This window comes from Takifugu flavidus, chromosome 1 (genome assembly GCF_003711565.1).
Source record: "Takifugu flavidus isolate HTHZ2018 chromosome 1, ASM371156v2, whole genome shotgun sequence".
Classification (NCBI taxonomy): domain Eukaryota; kingdom Metazoa; phylum Chordata; class Actinopteri; order Tetraodontiformes; family Tetraodontidae; genus Takifugu; species Takifugu flavidus.
The window spans coordinates 12,129,888-12,147,536 of NC_079520.1; the positions used below are offsets into that span (position 1 = coordinate 12,129,888).

Below are 17,649 nucleotides of genomic sequence, written 5' to 3' on the forward strand. Positions count from 1 at the left end.
TTGGAGAGACTATGTCTCTCCACTGGTCTGGGAACGCTATTAGAGATTATCGTGTTTTTCAAAGTGATAAAATAAGAATATGTATTTCAACACTTAAAAAGTCCAAGAGCTTGTCTCAATCTTAATAGCAACATACATTTAAAAAGTTTTGAACATAATAAAAAACCTTCCCATTGTAGCTCTCGTGAAGTTTCATTGACTTTCCAGTTTAATCTGAATATAAATTCCACATGTTTAATAAAGTCTTTCCTGGTGACAGCACCGCCTTCGTATCACCGGAAATTAAAGTAATAAAATTACCATATATTGGCATGAAAGTTCACAATCTGTACCAAACAAACAAAATCTATTTGAGGGCCACTTCAATGGTGTCAAAACATTGATCTCATGGCCCAGACAGACAGTTATTTAACGTCAATATATGCACTTTAATTAGATTGTGTTTTGTATGTTAATATATCCTCTCCTTATCTGTCTTTTGTCGTACAACTGCTACTTTTTTGTTTATATGCTAAGCAATTGCATTAGATCACTTGAACGACTGTTCCAACAAAATTGGGGGGAAACCTGGACGCTGTCGCCCACCGCGGGAGTAAAATGCTAGCACTTCCACCCCCGGCCTGCAGGAGGCGCTCTAACCAAACAGAGGTCCGGGTAACGTGACCTCCACCAATCAGAGGCGGCGCGTGCTGCAGGCACGGTCTTCTTCGCTCGCTCTGCCTACGTCACAGCGGCACCGACCAATCAGGTCCCGCAAAAACGAGACACCGCCAAGATCAGATTGTGAGAGGAGCCGCTGTAGCCTGGCTAGCCGAGCGGATAAAGGGGGCTAACGAACCGCTAACTTGCTGAGGGGACCGGTAAGCTACGTCCGTTGAATGGTGGCGCGCTGCTCGGCCGCCACAAAATACAATCCCCGGTGCTTATGATTCGCCGTTTATTGCCTATTTAAACGACGGAGATATGAAACGACCCGACACACAGATAACATGACAACTTTGGAGCTAACGGTGTTGTGGGTGACAGCTGTGCGTTAGCAGTAGCTCGTCAGCAGCCCGTAGCTAGTTTATTGTCTGGTGGCTTAGAAAAAGCAATGGTTTAAAGTTCCTATCTAATCATCTCTATTAGGCCAACTTGGAAAATGACCGACACTTTGTGCAAAGTGCGAGTCGTATCTTTGTTTCTAATGTTTGAGGTTCGTAACGGACCTTTGACAGGACTCATTCGCTGAGGTTCGGTTAAGTCAATCGCTATTGTGAAATATATAAAAAACAAACTACGAGAACTTCTGCTCTTAAACTACCATGACGAGGGGTTGTGCAGTGACAGGAGACAGTGGGCGATATCTAAGCTCCACTCTATTAATGACCATACAAGCAGTGATGAATTAAGCAGGACTGCTGTCATTTAAACTCAATTCTTAAGAGAAATAAAATCGAATCTACTTTTCTACGTTTATTTTAAGACGGCGGGATGAAATTACGGGCTTCCAGATGTCATTTGAGAACGACAAGGTCACCGTATGCCTCATTTTTAAGACCACAACTCACAGTTGCCAGACTTTAAATACAAAACGACATCTTATTAAAATAATTAGTAAAGTCCACAGTTATTCGGAATAAGAATAGGATTAGAATGCAGCATGAAACCAACAGCCAGAACGATGCAGATCTGGTCTCTATTTCATCGTTAGTTGTCCAGTAATAGTCGGTGGGTCGTCTTCGGACGGCAAACCACCATTTTTATAAAAATACAGAAACAGCCCAGTGGTACGAGCCATGAAGGGTAAGTGCGGGATCTTAAAGGAAAATGAAAGTAAAAGGCGGGAGGCAGAAAACGTTATTTTCCTTTGAATTAATTGCAGAATTCTAAGTACTTCGGTACTGAGTTTGTTTCCTGTTTGCTAGGGATTTAGACCTCCTCTTCCTCCATTCTCAAATGCCAACAACAACAGCCGTCGAAGAAACAGGAGAGTGCACTCGTAAGTGCACATAATCACAATATAGTTGATATTCACCGTGCGAATTTGCAGCACGGGTTTTAAATGTTAATCCATGGTCAGATTTGTCTAGATGATGCAGCACAGTAACAGCAATTGCTAAAAATGTATGTGAATCCTTTCAAAACGTGCCTTGGCTAACTAGCCAGCTAGCGCCAAGTTGCATCCAATGCTAGCTGTTAGCAGCAACATTTAGCTAGCTGCATTTAACAAAAGAAGGAAGATTGCTGTGGTCGTGTGCTCTATATGCTTTTGCTGGCGAATGCAGCAACAATAGTTGCGACTCTGTGGTGTAGTACCTGAAAAGTCACGGTTCTGTACGACTGAAATAAAGTTAGCATGTGTGACCTGTAACGTTAGCAGAAGTTGCCTCTCCTCCGGACGTGTTCGGTACCTGAAGTAGGCCCTTTTGCTCTTAGCATCGCAGAAGTTGTGAGCATCCAGATGTACCTTAATTATACATAATTGTGTAACCCATTCTGTCAGAAACCCACCCCAAGTGCTGGTTTAATTTATACTTGCAAAGACTGGCACATATAGCAACATTTGCCAGTAGAACGTCCCAGTGGTGCAACTCTGTACTGTCTGTTAATAGTTAAAGTGGGCCTTAAAAGTAAATGAAAATTGATTTCCCCACCTGAAACAGAGATTAAAGTGTTCAAAGTTTAGGAAAGCATATCATTCACGAGACAAAATTGAAACTTGATACTCTCAGTTAAACTTTAATTGTCTTTCAGGTGTCTGACCAGTGACGAATAGAACATTCCTTTTAACCCCAAGGTCAACTCCTCTGGTCCTTTTGGATCATGGCTAAAGATGTAAGTGACTCTGGTTGAGCTTAACCTGTTACCTGTTGAGACCCTTTGTCTCTGGCCAGGTTGCATCATGGAATAATTGTTAATGAAACTCCTGTCTTCTGCTTGAAAGGCTGGTCTGATTGAAACAAACGGAGAGCTGAAGATTTTTGTTGACCAGAATATGAGCCCGAGCAAAGGTACCCTTCATAAAGACGTTGTTGAAAGGGCGCAGTGTCCAACTGTCCCCCTGGTGAACATCTGCTGGGTTGTGGTGGGACAACAGAGGGTAATGGGGCGTCATTAATGCCTCTGGTCGTGTCCTCTCTTCTATTAGATGTTTTCAGTTTGGTTACTGTCCAGCCTGCAGCTGCACCTGTGGCCAAACAGCTACTGCCCAAAACTCTTGGGCCATCAAACGTGAACATTGCAGCACACGTGCAACATATGCCCCACATGGTGAGTGACCCTCCTCCCCTCCCTCCCCACACATGTTTATTAGCTATTCTGTTATATCTGCATTTTAGAGAGATTTAAGCTTTCGCCATGCAGATGCATTGGTGGGTAGATTCACCATCTTACTGTTGTGTAAGCCCGTGTTTATCATTGTGAGGTGACCTGGTGGAGGGTAGGTGGAGACGGTGATCCTAAGCTTACCAACTCTACAGTCAGCAGGATTACACCCATCATCCCATTATATACATGGAGTGTATACATAAAGGAAATCAGCTTAGATAGGAATAGATCACCTGTCTTCTCCTCGTCTTGTATTGTAATTAAAGATTTTAAGTACACTTGTGTTTTCATTGAAGCCTTCCTAAAACTGTTGCGTTCATGCTGGGCTAGATTTCAAAGGCCACGTTCATTCACCTGGGCCGTTTCTGGGAAATTATGGAATCAGTTTATTGGATGATGATTGCCCTGAAGCTCGGCCCCGTTCAGCTTGTTACTACTGAACTTTGTCCCAGCCCACTTGCTGCCATGCGCCAACATTTAGCAGGTTTCCAGCAGCTAGCCCTTAGCATGATGTCAGTCTCTTTGGAGCTGATTCTACTGCGTATCAGTCGGTCCACGTGCTCTCCACCTTCACCTGCAGGAACCAGATAAACAGACCATAATGATGCTTCTCTCGGGGTGCCAAAGCGGCGCCCGTCGGACTTTTCTCACCTTTGGATCGCTGTGATGTCTGAGTCATTTTGTAATAGTAAAACGTTGTCTTGTCATTTGCAGGTGATTGGGACGCCTCAGAGAGCTACAGTATCAAATACTATTTTGGTAAACAGCCCTCACACACCGAGCTCGCAGTTCCTCACTCAGACTCAGCAGTCTGACGCCTCTCCCTGGTCATCGGGGTGAGTCCCCCATCCCCCCCGGTAATTATCTGTAATTAAGGGTTTGTTGTGATAATGGAATCTGCTTTCAGGAAACGTGGAAAGAAAGGTGAAAAGAACGGCAAAGGCCTGAGGCATTTCTCCATGAAAGTGTGTGAGAAGGTCCAGAAGAAAGGAGTCACCACCTACAACGAAGTGGCCGACGAGCTGGTGGCGGAATTCAGCTCCTCAGACAACCACATGTCGCCCAACGATGCAGTGAGTGCTGCCCCCCAACGCTGCCCCGGGCCCAGTTTATGGCCGCTCTTAACCCCTGGAACCGCTCTGTGTTTCTGAAGCATGTGTACGACCAGAAGAACATCCGGCGACGCGTGTACGACGCTCTGAATGTACTCATGGCCATGAACATCATCTCTAAAGAGAAGAAAGAGATCAAATGGATCGGCCTTCCCACCAACTCGGCGCAGGAGTGCCAAAACCTCGAGGTGAGACCCCCCCCCCCCCTTTTTTATGGTGGAACGCTTCTATTCCCAACGCTCCGATTCTCAACGGCGACTCTGCCGACAGGTGGAGCGACAGAGACGGCTGGAGAGGATCAAACAGAAACAGTCACAGCTTCAGGAGCTCATCCTGCAGGTGAGCGCCGGCGCCCCCGGGCTGCAGCCGCACCGGCGCCGCCACGTTGACGGTCGCGCCGCTTCACCTCAACCGTCGTTCATCTTGTTTTGCAGCAAATAGCGTTTAAGAATCTGGTGCAGCGGAACAGACAGACGGAGCAGCAAGCCAACAGACCCCCTCCTCCCAACTCCATCATCCACCTTCCCTTCATCATCGTCAACACCAGCAAGAAGACCGTCATCGACTGCAGCATCTCCAGCGACAAGTACGACTCTTTTCCCTCCGAACGGAGCTCCGGCCCGTCCCGGCTGCTCAGGCTCCACCTGTTGAGGGTGTGATACGAGTCAACAGCAACATGTGGACTCGCTCCTCAGGACCGTCTCATCCGTTCTCTGCTTTCAGGAGCTCTGCGTTGGATTCACGTCTTCGTCTTCCTCTTCTGTCTCCTGCAGGTTCGAGTATTTGTTCAACTTTGACAGCATGTTTGAGATCCACGACGACATCGAGGTGCTGAAGCGCATGGGCATGGCCTGCGGCCTGGAGGTGGGGAAGTGCTCCGCAGAGGACCTGAAGGTGGCCCGAAGTCTGGTGCCCAAAGCCCTGGAGCCGTATGTCATAGGTCAGCCGCCGTCTCTCCCTTAGACACCTGACACGCAACAAGTCTGCGTCAGTATCTGAGCAGTGGCGGAGGGTTCTGGCTGAGAGCTGCTGACACCTTTGTTGTCATGGTGACAGCAAAGGCGTCAGCACGCAGGAAGAGACGCATCATCTTGATTTACACACCATCTGTCTTGAGGGGCTTCAGCCAAAACCCTTCCTTTTAACAGGAAGAAACCTTGAGCAGGACCATGTGCAGGGACCTTCCTGCTGTAGTGGGAGGGGATAAGGGAGGGGGGGTCAGAGGGTGGAGAGGATTAGATGCAGAAACTTATACTGTAGATGCAGAACAAAGAAGGAAAAGTCCAGTCGTCTCATCACTCGGGTCTAATGACGGTTCTGTCCTGCGTCTGCCACCCCCGACCTCCCGCCTGGGAGGGGAATAGTCACACTCCTCAGCGAGAGGAGAGGGTTCGATATTGGGGCACCGGAACACGGAGGCATCAGCTACATTCTGTAACATTCACATTCTCCCCCCCAGAGATGGCGAAGGGGCCCATCAGCAACGTCTACATCACCGGGGGCTCCTCGGCCAACGGGGCGCGTTACCCCGGCAGGTGAGCGCGGTGGCGGATGCTTGACCTCAATGCTTCCTCTGTGACTCCCACCTAACCACGGCTCGCCTCCCTCTCGTAGTGACGGCTGCACCGACGGCACCATGGCCTCCAGCTCCAACGACTCTCACTACAGCGGCTCCCGCGTGGAGACGCCGGTCTCCTGTATGGGGGACGACGACGACGACGACGAATACGACGAGAACGACGACGAAGACTAATCTGTCCGAGCCTCCACGCCCAACAAGCACAGTCCGACAAGCCACCTTCACGATGGGAAATTAGACCTGCTCTGTGTGCTTCTTTGACCTGACCCCCCCCTCCCCCCACACCCGTGTGTCTGTCTGGCCTACTCAGGGGTGTAGATGATTACCCAGGAAAAAACCAACCAACCAACCCACGGAGGTGTTCCTGCTCCCGAAGCCCCCGCGCCGCAGCTCTGGGGGCGCCGTCGTCCAAAGGAACCTGTTGCCCAGCCGACATGTTGGCGTCTTTCAGTCCCCGCCACCGTTCAATAAGCCATCCCGCAACAAAAGACTCTAAAGTCCTCTGCTGTCGGAGCGTTTTCCATGTCCTCCTTTAGGTTTTCCAGTTTTTGTAACGTCGAGCAGCGGACCCAGGTGTTCCTGAGACAGCCAAAGTGTCCGCTGCTGTAGCGCAGCGCCGCCGGGTCTGGGCGGCCGCCACGGCGACGCCACGTTCCTTGTTTGTGTTCTGGGTCATGATTTCCAGTAGTTCCTCCTCCATTATGTTGGGCTGGCTTCACTCTGTTTTGTTGGCAGCTGCTTTTCCCGACCTCCTTTGCTCGTTTCTTTGTTTTGTTTTTTGTATTTCGGAGTCTCCAGAATTCTCCATCGCCGCCCTGTTAACACCTTGGTGGTGTTTCAAAAATAACGGCACCAGCGAGGTAAAGACTTTTCTAACCCAGGCTCCTAATAGGTAAAATAAGCTTTTTTTTGTGAATTCCATATATAAATCCAGGATTGTAGCTTATAGTATCCTTTAGAGGCCAGTGCTGAAGTTAGACCTTCAATTACTATTGATGTAAAAAACCCATAAATAAATAAAAAGATGTGTGATTGCTTAGGTCTTTATGTACTCCATTTTCCAAGGTCTCCCTTTTAAAACTTAGCAACACGTGTATGACTTCCAAATACCTTTTCTGTAATCTAATATAAGTTTGCAAATTAAAATAGATTGTTTTAATAAATTTGCATCTAAAGTTTGTGCTTTTTTAAAAAAAAACATTTTTTGGAACCACCCATGACGCCGGGTTGCGTATTCCGGATTTTACCCTGACCTTTGTCCCCGGCGGCTCGGGACCTGCCTGTGTGGGCTTTTCTGTTTTTTTTAGCCGCGTCCAAGTGTTGCTGACATGGAGAGCTGATGAGGACCAGCAGGGAAGGTGCTGCCTTTATTTAGTGGAGCGGGTGTTCAGCCGAAGCTCACACCAGCTCATTTTATTTTCAAATGGTCCGGTTGCTTCACGCCAGCACTGCGAGGACGTGCTGGTTACGCGTTCTTCAAATGTGACCTCTGCTCGGTGCCGAATCTCCTGATTTCTCACTGGATTGTCTGCTGGTGTCCAGCTGCCTCCGCTGGCCCTGATGTTCTGTTTCAGGCTGTGCTCGCGCACCGTCTGGGGCATTAGGGTGTTAGTGGATTACAGAAAGGTGTTGACTCAGGTTTGTGACCGTGTGCGTGCGCACGCCACAGTGGGGCAGCGCTCAGAGCGTTACTGGGATCTGGCCGAGACACCAGTCGCCCAGGTTCTCTCTGCCTTCGCCCCTGACAGGTTAGTGCTCGCGTTTTGTTCTGGTCTTTCTGCGATGTGTCCGCTCGGCACCGCTTAAGAGTCTCATCGTCATGGACATCGGAGGCCTGACCACCGTGGTAGCAAATTCTGCCTACATCAATGCCCGTGGCAGCATTGATGGCACCAATTCGGCGGCAGCCCGCGACAAGAAGTTCCACTCTCGCCTCAAACTGCCCCACATCACCGTGTGTGAGGGCCTGAGGGACACCCTGGATTTGTCCTTTGACACCGTCTGTGTGGAGCAGCCGATCGGCAAGCGTCTGTTCAGGGAATTCCTGGACGCGAACAAAGAGTACCACGGGTCCTGTCGTCTGTGGAGGGACATCGAGAGCTACGATCTGGCGGAGGATTCAGACAGGGCCCAGAAGGCCTCAAAGATTGTTCAGCGCTACATGGACCCCGCGGCCAAACATTACTGCCCGTACCTGCCTGAGGACGTCATCGCGAAGGTGAAGGAGGGCCAGGAGGCCGTCGGCGATGACTTGTTTGCTGCAGCTCTGGCCACGACGTTGGACTACCTACGGGAAGCTCCTTTCATGTTCTTCACGGAGAGCATGTATCTGAAGAGGTTCCTGCAGTGGAAGTGGCTGGAGACACAGCCCATTGACGCAGACTGGTTCCTGGACTTCCGTGTGCTGGGGAAAGGTGGGTTTGGGGAGGTCTCAGCCTGTCAGATGAAGGCCACGGGAAAACTATACGCCTGTAAGAAACTCAACAAGAAGAGGCTGAAGAAGAGGAAAGGCTATGAGGTGAGGGCGCCAGCGCTCCTGTACCAGAGGTCTGGCGTAGTCACATCCTATAACCTGTGAAGTTGTGTCGACTTGGTGCATGTGGTGATGCAACAAAGACATTTTGTTGGCTTTGTGTGCCCCACACGGAGGTGTTAATCGTCTTTGTCCCTGCCCCTGGCAGTATTAAGCCACAGGGTTAGGGCGCTGCAGGAAGCTTTGCAACAAAGCTCTTCTTGAATGGAACTTCTCCGCTGTGTTTCGCCCTTGACTTATCCGCAGCCATAATATCTCCTGCTGAGCCTCAACGAGGGCTGCCGCTCAACATTGTTTTCTATGGCGTAGCTCTGTGACCCAGCTGTCCTTCCTGTTGTCCTCCTGCAGGGGGCGATGGTGGAGAAACGCATCCTGGAGAAGGTTCACAGTCGCTTCATCGTGTCGCTGGCCTATGCCTTCCAGACCAAAGAGGAACTTTGCTTGATTATGACCATCATGAACGGAGGAGACCTCAAGTAAATTCTGATCATTAATTTATTTAGGTTTCGACGCAGCCGTATAGCCTGTGTTCTATACATCTAGCGGCAAAAATATCCCCCCCAAAATGTCTTGGTTACAAGAATATTTCCTGTATATAAGCTAAGTGGATATGCTGTGGTGTTGTTACTCCTCTGTCCTCTTGTCTCTGAAGGTATCACGTCTACCTGGTGGATGAGAACAACCCCGGGTTTGAGGAGCCCAGGGCCTGTTTCTACATCGCTCAGATCATCCAGGGTTTGGAGCACCTCCACCAGAAAAGAATCATCTACAGAGATCTTAAACCCGAAAATGTGCTGCTGGATAACGATGGTAGAAGTGTCCCATCTGTCCGGTTATTAACGTGCCATAAACGGCGGCTAATGAAACCGTTATTTGTCTAATCAGGTAATGTGCGTATATCTGACCTGGGTCTCGCTGTGGAGCTAAAAGAAGGAAAAACAATGACTAAAGGCTACGCTGGGACACCAGGTGGGTGAAAACAGTCATTTCCTGTTTGTACTAAATGTGTTGTCGTTGGCCTCTGAGCAATTTCTGCTTTTCATGCAGGGTACATGCCCCCAGAGATGCTAAAAGGGGAGAAGTATGACTCGTGTGTGGATTACTTCTCTCTGGGAGTGACTCTTTTTGAGTTCTTAGCTGCTAAGAACCCCTTTAGAAACAGGGGGGAGAAGGTCAGTTGCAAATAAACTCCAGCAAAAGTTAGAGCTCCAGAGGAATAGATGGCGTCTAAGTCCACCCGTCTCTTGCTCAGGTTGAACGGGAGGAGATGAAAGAGCGCATGCTAACGCGGCAGGTGGAGTACCCGGACAACTTCAGTCAGAATGCAAAGTTGCTCTGCGAGGGGCTCCTTGCTAAAGAGATGGACAAGAGGATGGGTTTCAAAAACGGGTGCTGCGATGAGATCAGAGCGCACCCCTTCTTCACCGACATCAACTGGAGGAAGCTGAATGCAGGTAACGCCAGCTGTGGTTCGTTTGCACTAAGAAACCAGACAGAATGTCCTCCTAGATTAAAGAAATGCTTCCCCTCCAGGAATTCTGCCTCCCCCGTTCGTGCCCGACCCCAGGGTGGTGTACGCCAAAAGCCTGGACGACGTCGGCGCCTTCTCCTCGGTGAAGGGGGTGAACCTGGAGGATACCGACAGGAGCTTTTTTGATGAGTTCTCCTCGGGGAACATCTCCATCCCCTGGCAGGAGGAGATGATTGACATGGGCATCTACAGCGAGCTCAACGTTTGGGGTCCCGAAGGGGGGGTCCCGGACGACCTCCGCAGGGAGTCCATACTGGAGCAGCCAAAGTCGTCCACCTGCTGTGCGTCGTAGAGTAAAAACATCAACCCCAAATCTTCCTTCAGAACTTTATTCCCACAGTTTGAAGAATGCGTTTAGATCCAATAAAAGCCACATGCGTCCCCTTTTCCTCTCTGGCTGCTCTCCATCTGCGTGCAAATGATTAGATTTAAAACACAGTTTCAAAAGTTTGTGGGCGTGTTTGGTGCAGGAATGTTGTCGTGCGCCTGCAGGACCATTCAGGGTCGTTCCTGATTGTGTTCCTCTGGTTTTACTGCAAAGCTCAGCCAACAACTAAAGGGCGAGGAACACACACCTTCATGCTTCTGGAGCAACGTTGGACATTTTTTCAGGGTTGTCTGTCTTTGATTCCTTGCATGAATAGCCGAGAGCAGAACCACCTCCTAAGACTTTTATTAGCGTTTAGTTGAATATAGAGACACGTTAACAGCAGATCCTTTTATTTGTTAACCACTGCAGCAGTTGCTGGTTTATTGTGTTGAAAAGTTCAAATAAAATAGCTTATTGAAATGATGAATGGAGTCAGGAGTTTCGTCTGTCTGGGAATGTGATTCTATAAATACAATAAACGTCTTTCAACTGGCAGGAAATTTGAGTTTGATCATCTTGAAGGTATGACCTTTAAATCCTCTCCCTCACTTCTTGGCTGTGGCCTTGTAAATCCTCATTTCCGTCTGTGGGATCTCGGCGACCAGCGTGCTGTTGAAACTGCTCTGAAATCTCTCCGCGAAGCTCAGGTCCGACTGGAATCGCATCTTGTTGGCCCACAGCAGAGTCGTCCGACTCCCCGGCCTGCAGAAATGATGCATGGTCTTCAGCAGCTGCTCCAGGTTGTCATGGTGATAGACCACATCGGCCGCGAGGACGTAGTCGTAGTGGTACGATGGGAAGGGAAAGTCTCGCTCCAGGTCCTGACCCCAGGTCAGAGCCACTACCTGAGGGGTGTAGCGGGATCTGCCCTTGGTGTTCCTCAGAAGGTTAAAGGTCAGATTAGACAGGATGTCTGGCAGGTCGGTGGCTGTGACCCAGGCGCCTGAACAAGAGGTCACAATGACAAGGTGGCCACACAGGCAACAATCCATTGGTCCATTTGTAGCATTCAAAATGTCAGTTTTGCTGCAACTAGAAGGAGTTTAATCTTTTCTGAGGCCAATTCAAACCTTTGAATCTGTACAACATCCACAAGTTCCACTCTGGCCTTTAAATGAGCGAAGAGACAGAGGAAACTCTTCTACAGAAACTGAATATTAATGCTGGATGTGATATTTCACAGAGAATAAAGTGATTCTGACAGAGGGACCAAATGACGTCAGTCTCTGACAATGGCTTTATCTCAGCAACTAGCTTTGGTGTGGGTGGTCTCAGCCCTACAGACCCCCCACTGTTTCTCTGGCTTTAACCAAGAGGAAGCGTGGGGCATTTTTCACAAAAAAAAGAGGAAATCACTAAATACCACTGGATGACCAGTAAAAAGTGCACAAAAACATTCTGTCTGAGGCAGGTTCCGTGTCTACCCGGGTACTGTGACACGGTTCTGTGGCGATTCCTCATTCTGCAGTTGCTGCCGGGCTTTGACGGCATGCCAAATAAATCGTCCGCGTCTGGGACAAATGACATTCCTGCGTCACACAGAAGTGTAGGGAGCGTCAGCGCTGGGTTTAGAGAGATGTTCTGGTCTCTAGCTTTGCTCTGGATAGCGTAGAACAAAATGGCATCCTGCATTTGGCACTCATGGTGAGAGCTTGACTCAAATATGAGCCAAGCAATCCCAAAGACCAGGATCACACTGGCTGGCAGGCATTTGATCATTTGGAATAATGTGGGTGGACACATGGCCTGCTTGGCGCTCCATGTCTGCAAGGCTGCTGACCCCTGAAATAGACTCACCGAGCAAACAAGCCACTATTGACAACAGGCCCGTCCCAGCTCCGATCTCCAGCACCGCTTTGTCCAACAGATTCACTTGTTGCTGGTTGTTCTCCAAAAACTGGCACAACGCTATTGCCTGCAACACAAATCCCGGTTAGAAAACACACCCATGTGTGCAGAGACGCCCCCGGCGGTGTTGCTGTACCCCGGGCCAGATCAGAGCGCCGTACGCATCCATCGACTCGTGGATGCTGATGTCCTGACCGGCAAAATGAAAAGATTCCTTTCCCAGCGCGAAGTAAACGCTCGGCTCCCAGATGTTCCTCCTGTTCAAGGCTTCCCCTGCCATCGCCTTTAGGCCTGTTGAAGAGAAACTGGTTACAGTTCCAGACACCCGCTGCACCGACCAGCGCGGTTTAACCCCAAATTACCCTCATCTGCCTCCATCAGTTGGTTCCCCTTTTCTTGATCCGAACCTTGTGTTTTCGTGGGTTGACTGATTGCGGTTGGTCTCTGCATGATCTCAGAGTTCTGGTAAAAGCTGAGGAAGGAGAAGGTCACAAATGTATTTACACACCAAATCTAAAATATTCAAAACCCATATCTGTGGATTTATGAGGAAACTTCAGCAGAGAACTGAGATTTAAGAAATGAGAAATAGATTTTAAAAAAAAGAAACCGTTTTTAAGTGATAAATAAATGGTTTGAAAGGTGCCCGAGTGGACCAGATTTAGTCTCCGTGTCTGTCGGGCTTATTCCAACTCCAGTCTGGAGCCCAGAAACAGCTGGTTAAACCCCTGGATTGACAACAGAGATCCAGCAGAACAGTTCCCCCCCTCCCCCCCAGTGACACCAAACCAGCTGAGAATCAGTGTAAATATGCAGATAAATATTAAGGAATAGGGCAGATCGGTCCATATTTCCAGGTAATCCCACTTGATAATTCATTTCTGTCAGATATCACATACCTGCACGACTGGCCGGTCCTTTATTCCTCTGTTCTTACTGTGTTTCTACATCCATCCATCAGTTCTAGCATCTATAAATGCAACAGGGCGACACACCCCCTGGGGTGTCAGGGGTCTCAGGCACCCACAACTGAGAGACAAGAGCAGAGAAACAGATTAGTGTTGACCCGCCCTGACCCCTCCCAGGACTGGAACATCAACGCTGTCATGTTCTGGATGCGACGGCGTGTTTGAGTTTCTCATTACTGCCTCCTCACAGTCCCGGTGCACAGGTAACACAGGAACAGGAAACACGTGCACATTTGGAAAAGGGGAAACTCCGAAGTTTTGTTGGAGACTCAGAAGAACTTTGAGATTCCCTCCTCCTGACAAGAGATGCTAACATTTCAGCTGCTGACACAACTAAATGCGAAGGAAGGAAGCTGAGGAAGCTGTGCACACTCACACCTGCGCGCTTCCTCCTCATCTCTGGTTCTCCAGTTGGCCTTGAAACCGAGCTGAAAAGTTCCACACCGTAGTTGCAGTTGCTGCACCTCTTTACCCAGAGATGGACGTGACCTTGACCCACATGACATTTGGCCTCATAAACAGGTGATTAGCGGGTTTCAATACATCACCATGCGTTCAAAATAAAAGGCTGGCGACTGTGATTGTATCAGAATGCTCATCCTCACATGTCAGAACTATGAAAACAGGTGTGAAAAACCAATAGAGCTGGGAAAGGTAACACGCTTTCCTCTGGTGCAGCCAACACGGTCGACGAGGGGGAAAGAAATGGTGCCGGCAGCAGCGCGAGTGTCTGTGCGTAATGCTGAGGCTACACACACACACACACACACACACACACACACACACACAGAGTCAGACAGCTGGTTGTGCTGCATGAATATAGAAAATGACTCATTGTCATCAAAGCGCCACTGACAGACGCTGAAACTGGATCAGCAGAGCAACAGAGATCTGCTGCCTTCATCGAACCTGTCGACTCAATCAGAAATGATCGCGTTTGGTTTCTTGAATTAATGAACCTGTTTAAAACAAGCACATCTGCCATCGTCTGTCCATCCGTCATCATCTGCCGCAACAACGGAGAGAGAGAGAAAGAATTCCTCCAGTAAGACAAACTGGAGCTCTGCGCTCAACCAGTCACTTCTTAAATCCAACTAAAGCCCATTTCTCTGGTGAGGGGGCAATGTTTTCATCCCACGACAGCCCAATGTGGCGAAACCTGACACGTTGTAATGTTCGGTGCGGATGTGTGTTGACTGTACATACGAGCAACATTAATTAAACCAGGAGGATAAAGAGCTGCCAGTCATCGCCTCAGGCCGGCTAATCCTCGCGTTCACATTAAAAGGTCAGAGCAGTCGTGCATGCTAGTGGAAAATGAGTCACACCCAGCAACATGTGAGCAAAGGGAGGCTTTAAAGTAGCTGTGCATGCTGCACAAGTGAGTGAATGCATCAGTTAGCAGGTGTTAAGCTCCTGTAATTGTCATGGGGGAGGCGATGATATAAATCCAAATGGGCAGGAGAAACACCCAGCGTGATATCTGAGACGTGGATGAGAGCGGTCATAATCACCGGAGAGAGTTCTGGGTGGAGCCGGGTGAGCCTGGTGCATACGGGGGCAGAGGGAAGCAGCGGTTTAGCCCCACATAATGAGCTGCTTGGCCTGCCATTGTTTCCCCATAGACGCTCATCTGCGTTTGGCCCTGGCTGGTGGCAGAAAATCCAGTCTCCATTCTCTGGATTATCAGCACTAAAGCCTGGGGGCCACATGACACGACAGGCCCGGGGTTGGCTCCTGCAGGGGGATTTCAGGCTTTGTGACGTCATAGATATTCTGAAAAATGTCAAAATGGGTCTCAAAAGGGAATAAAAAACAAATTCAAAAGCAAGAAATGTGAAAGCCTTGTAAAGCAGGCCTTAAAAGGCAGCAGCAGTCATGGCTCCCAGCCCAGTCTAACCAGTTTGGCATGAAAAACTCAATGAGGACGAAAGAGACCGACAGACTGCGCAGGTCAAAGTCAAGCATTCTTCTGGATTTTATTGAATTCAAAAATAGATTGTATAAAAGTATAAGTAAAAGTATAAGTCAGTCTGAGGGAACAGAAACAAACTATTAATAACTTTGAAGTTTCTAGGTGGCCTAAAAACTGTGTAAATCCATGAGTAAAGTCAGGTAGAGAACGTGTTAAAGAGAAGAGCCCCTTGTTATTGACTGATTTTATTCTTTACTGCTTAATACTCACAGGCTGACACACATGTGGCACTGTTGTCTTCTGTCTTCTAGCTTTAGACATTGTTGCAATAGTGGACAAACTAAATGAAGTTATTTAGACTGGAAGTTACCAGAGGCAGGAGCAGATCCAGCACTGTGCTCATGTACACGTGCATCCGTGTGTGTGTGGATTGCTACTACGTCCTGCTTCCTTCTGCATCACTCAGCGAGGATGAAGATCATCCCACAATCAGTTCATAAATAACACAGACACAAATAATTCAAATAAAACAAAACATTTATTTAATGAGTTTAACAGGCACATTAAGCTTTGTTAACGCCTCATAGTGCAGGCATCCAGTCATCATCATCATCATCATCATCATCAACAACAACAATCAGGCCTTATAACACAGCAGAAAAATCAATTTTTCTTTACAGAGTCTATTCCATTTGACAAAGTTGAGTTAAAAAATAGACAAAAACATATTTGAATATAGTGCAAAATGAGCATAAGCTCCTGTCAGGAGCGTGACGTCAGTTATTCTGGGTGGGAGCAGATGAAGGCCTCGGTTTCACTACACCTTAGGTCGTTAAACTTTCCATTTGCTGAAAGTATAAAAGGAAGACAGCATTGAAAGAGGAGAAATGTGCAACATCCCTGTTTAAAACGTCAGAAAACGGGGTGACGTCAGCCCTACCGAGCAGTTCCACACAGTTGTCGACATTTGACGTGGGTCTGGGCTTCCCTGGGCGCCAGTCAGCGTAGATCCAGGAGGAACCATCCAGCCAGACAAAGCGGCCGGTCTGAAAGACGGAGGAGTCACTCACTACTGTCACACGCACACTGGTGAAATGGTGGCGCGGCCAAACCAACACACCGTCAAATATCGTTGTCCTCCCACCCAGACGTGCGTCGGGGCCCCGTTGGCGCGCAGAATCAGGCGCATCACCTGTCTGTGCAGGTGCTGGCTTGTGATGGAAGCCAGGTGACCGCCAGCAGAGAGTTTTTGGCAGAATACCTACGGTGGAGTTCAGTAACAGTAGCGTGAGAGCGTGCACATCACTTTGGAAACATTTGGTGCTCTATCTCTGAGGGGTTCTGTCCGAACCTCAGCATTGCGGGCCGTCTTTGGCGCTCTGAAGAACCGGTAACACCTGCCATCATGGGAAAAACCAGGACAGTGGTGCCCCCCTTTGGCTGAAAGGCGGAATTACAACACATTATATTTATGTCAGAAAGAAGAATCTTTTCCACGCTTCAGTCCAACACAGAAGCAGTTAAAGATGATATTTCTGGCTTCTAGAGCCACCGTACTCTGGATTTCCTGCTGGTCCTCCGGCGCTGGATCAGCCTCCTCCACGGGGCCCTCGGCAGGAGGGCCGTCTTCTACCATTGGCCCGGGGACCTCGTCTTTACCTGGCGACATTCCCAGAGCCACTGTGACGAGAAATGCAATCCGAAATTACCCATTCAGATGTGTGCATATTATTCACTTTAGTTCAAATATTTTTTTCTTCCAAAAGCAATTTTTCAGAGCAATCAAGCATTTGAACAAAGACTGAACTGTTGAAATCTACCTGCAAGACTCAGAGCGAGCAATGTCAAGGTCTTCATCTTGGCCAGTTTATTCCAGAGTAGAAAATGTGGCTCCAGTGGCTGCAGCTGGCGTTTAAATGTGTTTGGTTGTCGGATTAACAACTAAAACTCCTCCTGTTAATAACTGTTACTTGTTATCTTATCGTATGAAAAGTACACGTGACTGCTTTGAGTCCTCTTGGCCTCTTAAACTCACAAATTAACACGTGAGCAGAGAGCAGCCAGTCTGATATCAACCCCGACTAACCCTAATAACCCCCTTAGTGTACCTACACCAGGTACACACATAAACTATCATTATATCCTTTTTTTCTATTAAGATATAAATCCCAGCTTACTTTTACTTTTATATTCTTCATTCTTCTTGATCTTGTTTCATTATTCCTATAAAATGATCTTATCCTTTCATCTGGTTGTCTAGAATTCTTTCATCATGTTAGTGTTCATCTTATATTAAATCATTCTTTTGATCTCAGTTAATTATTTAAAAACCATTTTACCAATATCGTACAAAATGTGGAGCCCGCTCTTCTTGATCTCGAGCCCGGGCCCTTAATGGGAGGGACCTTTCCGCTCCCCCACACCCCTCAGATCAGCAGGCCACTGCAGCAGAACCCCAACCCCAACTTTCTAAGCTGAACTTTA

At 48.3% G+C, this 17,649-nt stretch overlaps 4 protein-coding genes across 5 annotated transcripts; 2 read left to right on the forward strand and 2 right to left on the reverse strand.

Annotated features, from left to right (window-relative positions):
* Positions 1 to 699: 699 nt before the first annotated feature.
* LOC130530015 (transcription factor Dp-1-like) lies at positions 700 to 7,163 on the forward strand. Of its 2 annotated transcripts, XM_057040826.1 has the most exons (13): positions 786 to 860; positions 1,908 to 1,981; positions 2,737 to 2,817; positions 2,927 to 2,993; positions 3,131 to 3,252; positions 4,024 to 4,145; positions 4,217 to 4,382; positions 4,463 to 4,609; positions 4,692 to 4,760; positions 4,856 to 5,007; positions 5,195 to 5,361; positions 5,881 to 5,956; positions 6,036 to 7,163. In XM_057040826.1, the coding sequence occupies exons 3-13, from the start codon at positions 2,806 to 2,808 to the stop codon at positions 6,172 to 6,174; spliced, it is 1,239 nt and encodes a 412-aa protein (XP_056896806.1). In that variant the 5' UTR covers positions 786 to 860; positions 1,908 to 1,981; positions 2,737 to 2,805; the 3' UTR covers positions 6,175 to 7,163. The 2 variants fall into 2 exon arrangements, with proteins under 2 accessions (XP_056896817.1, XP_056896806.1); XM_057040837.1 differs by lacking the exon at positions 1,908 to 1,981 and having other exon boundaries at positions 700 to 860.
* A 148-nt stretch (positions 7,164 to 7,311) lies between these two features.
* Positions 7,312 to 10,861, forward strand: LOC130530011 (rhodopsin kinase GRK1-like). Its single transcript, XM_057040813.1, has 7 exons — positions 7,312 to 8,518; positions 8,882 to 9,009; positions 9,186 to 9,343; positions 9,419 to 9,502; positions 9,581 to 9,705; positions 9,786 to 9,987; positions 10,067 to 10,861. The coding sequence occupies exons 1-7, from the start codon at positions 7,820 to 7,822 to the stop codon at positions 10,354 to 10,356; spliced, it is 1,686 nt and encodes a 561-aa protein (XP_056896793.1). The 5' UTR covers positions 7,312 to 7,819; the 3' UTR covers positions 10,357 to 10,861.
* On the reverse strand, positions 10,735 to 13,301 carry mettl21cb (methyltransferase 21C, AARS1 lysine b). The gene is made up of 5 exons (XM_057040851.1): positions 13,182 to 13,301; positions 12,645 to 12,754; positions 12,419 to 12,573; positions 12,232 to 12,349; positions 10,735 to 11,377 (listed from the first exon to the last, which is right to left on the reverse strand). The coding sequence occupies exons 2-5, from the start codon at positions 12,730 to 12,732 to the stop codon at positions 10,980 to 10,982; spliced, it is 759 nt and encodes a 252-aa protein (XP_056896831.1). The 5' UTR covers positions 12,733 to 12,754; positions 13,182 to 13,301; the 3' UTR covers positions 10,735 to 10,979.
* A 2,383-nt stretch (positions 13,302 to 15,684) lies between these two features.
* On the reverse strand, positions 15,685 to 17,145 carry si:ch211-160b11.4 (lectin). Its single transcript, XM_057039789.1, has 6 exons — positions 16,986 to 17,145; positions 16,723 to 16,845; positions 16,517 to 16,605; positions 16,286 to 16,426; positions 16,106 to 16,211; positions 15,685 to 16,013 (listed from the first exon to the last, which is right to left on the reverse strand). Exons 1-6 carry the CDS (start codon positions 17,020 to 17,022, stop codon positions 15,946 to 15,948), a joined length of 564 nt encoding a protein of 187 aa, XP_056895769.1. The 5' UTR covers positions 17,023 to 17,145; the 3' UTR covers positions 15,685 to 15,945.
* Between the last annotated feature and the right edge of the window lie 504 nt (positions 17,146 to 17,649).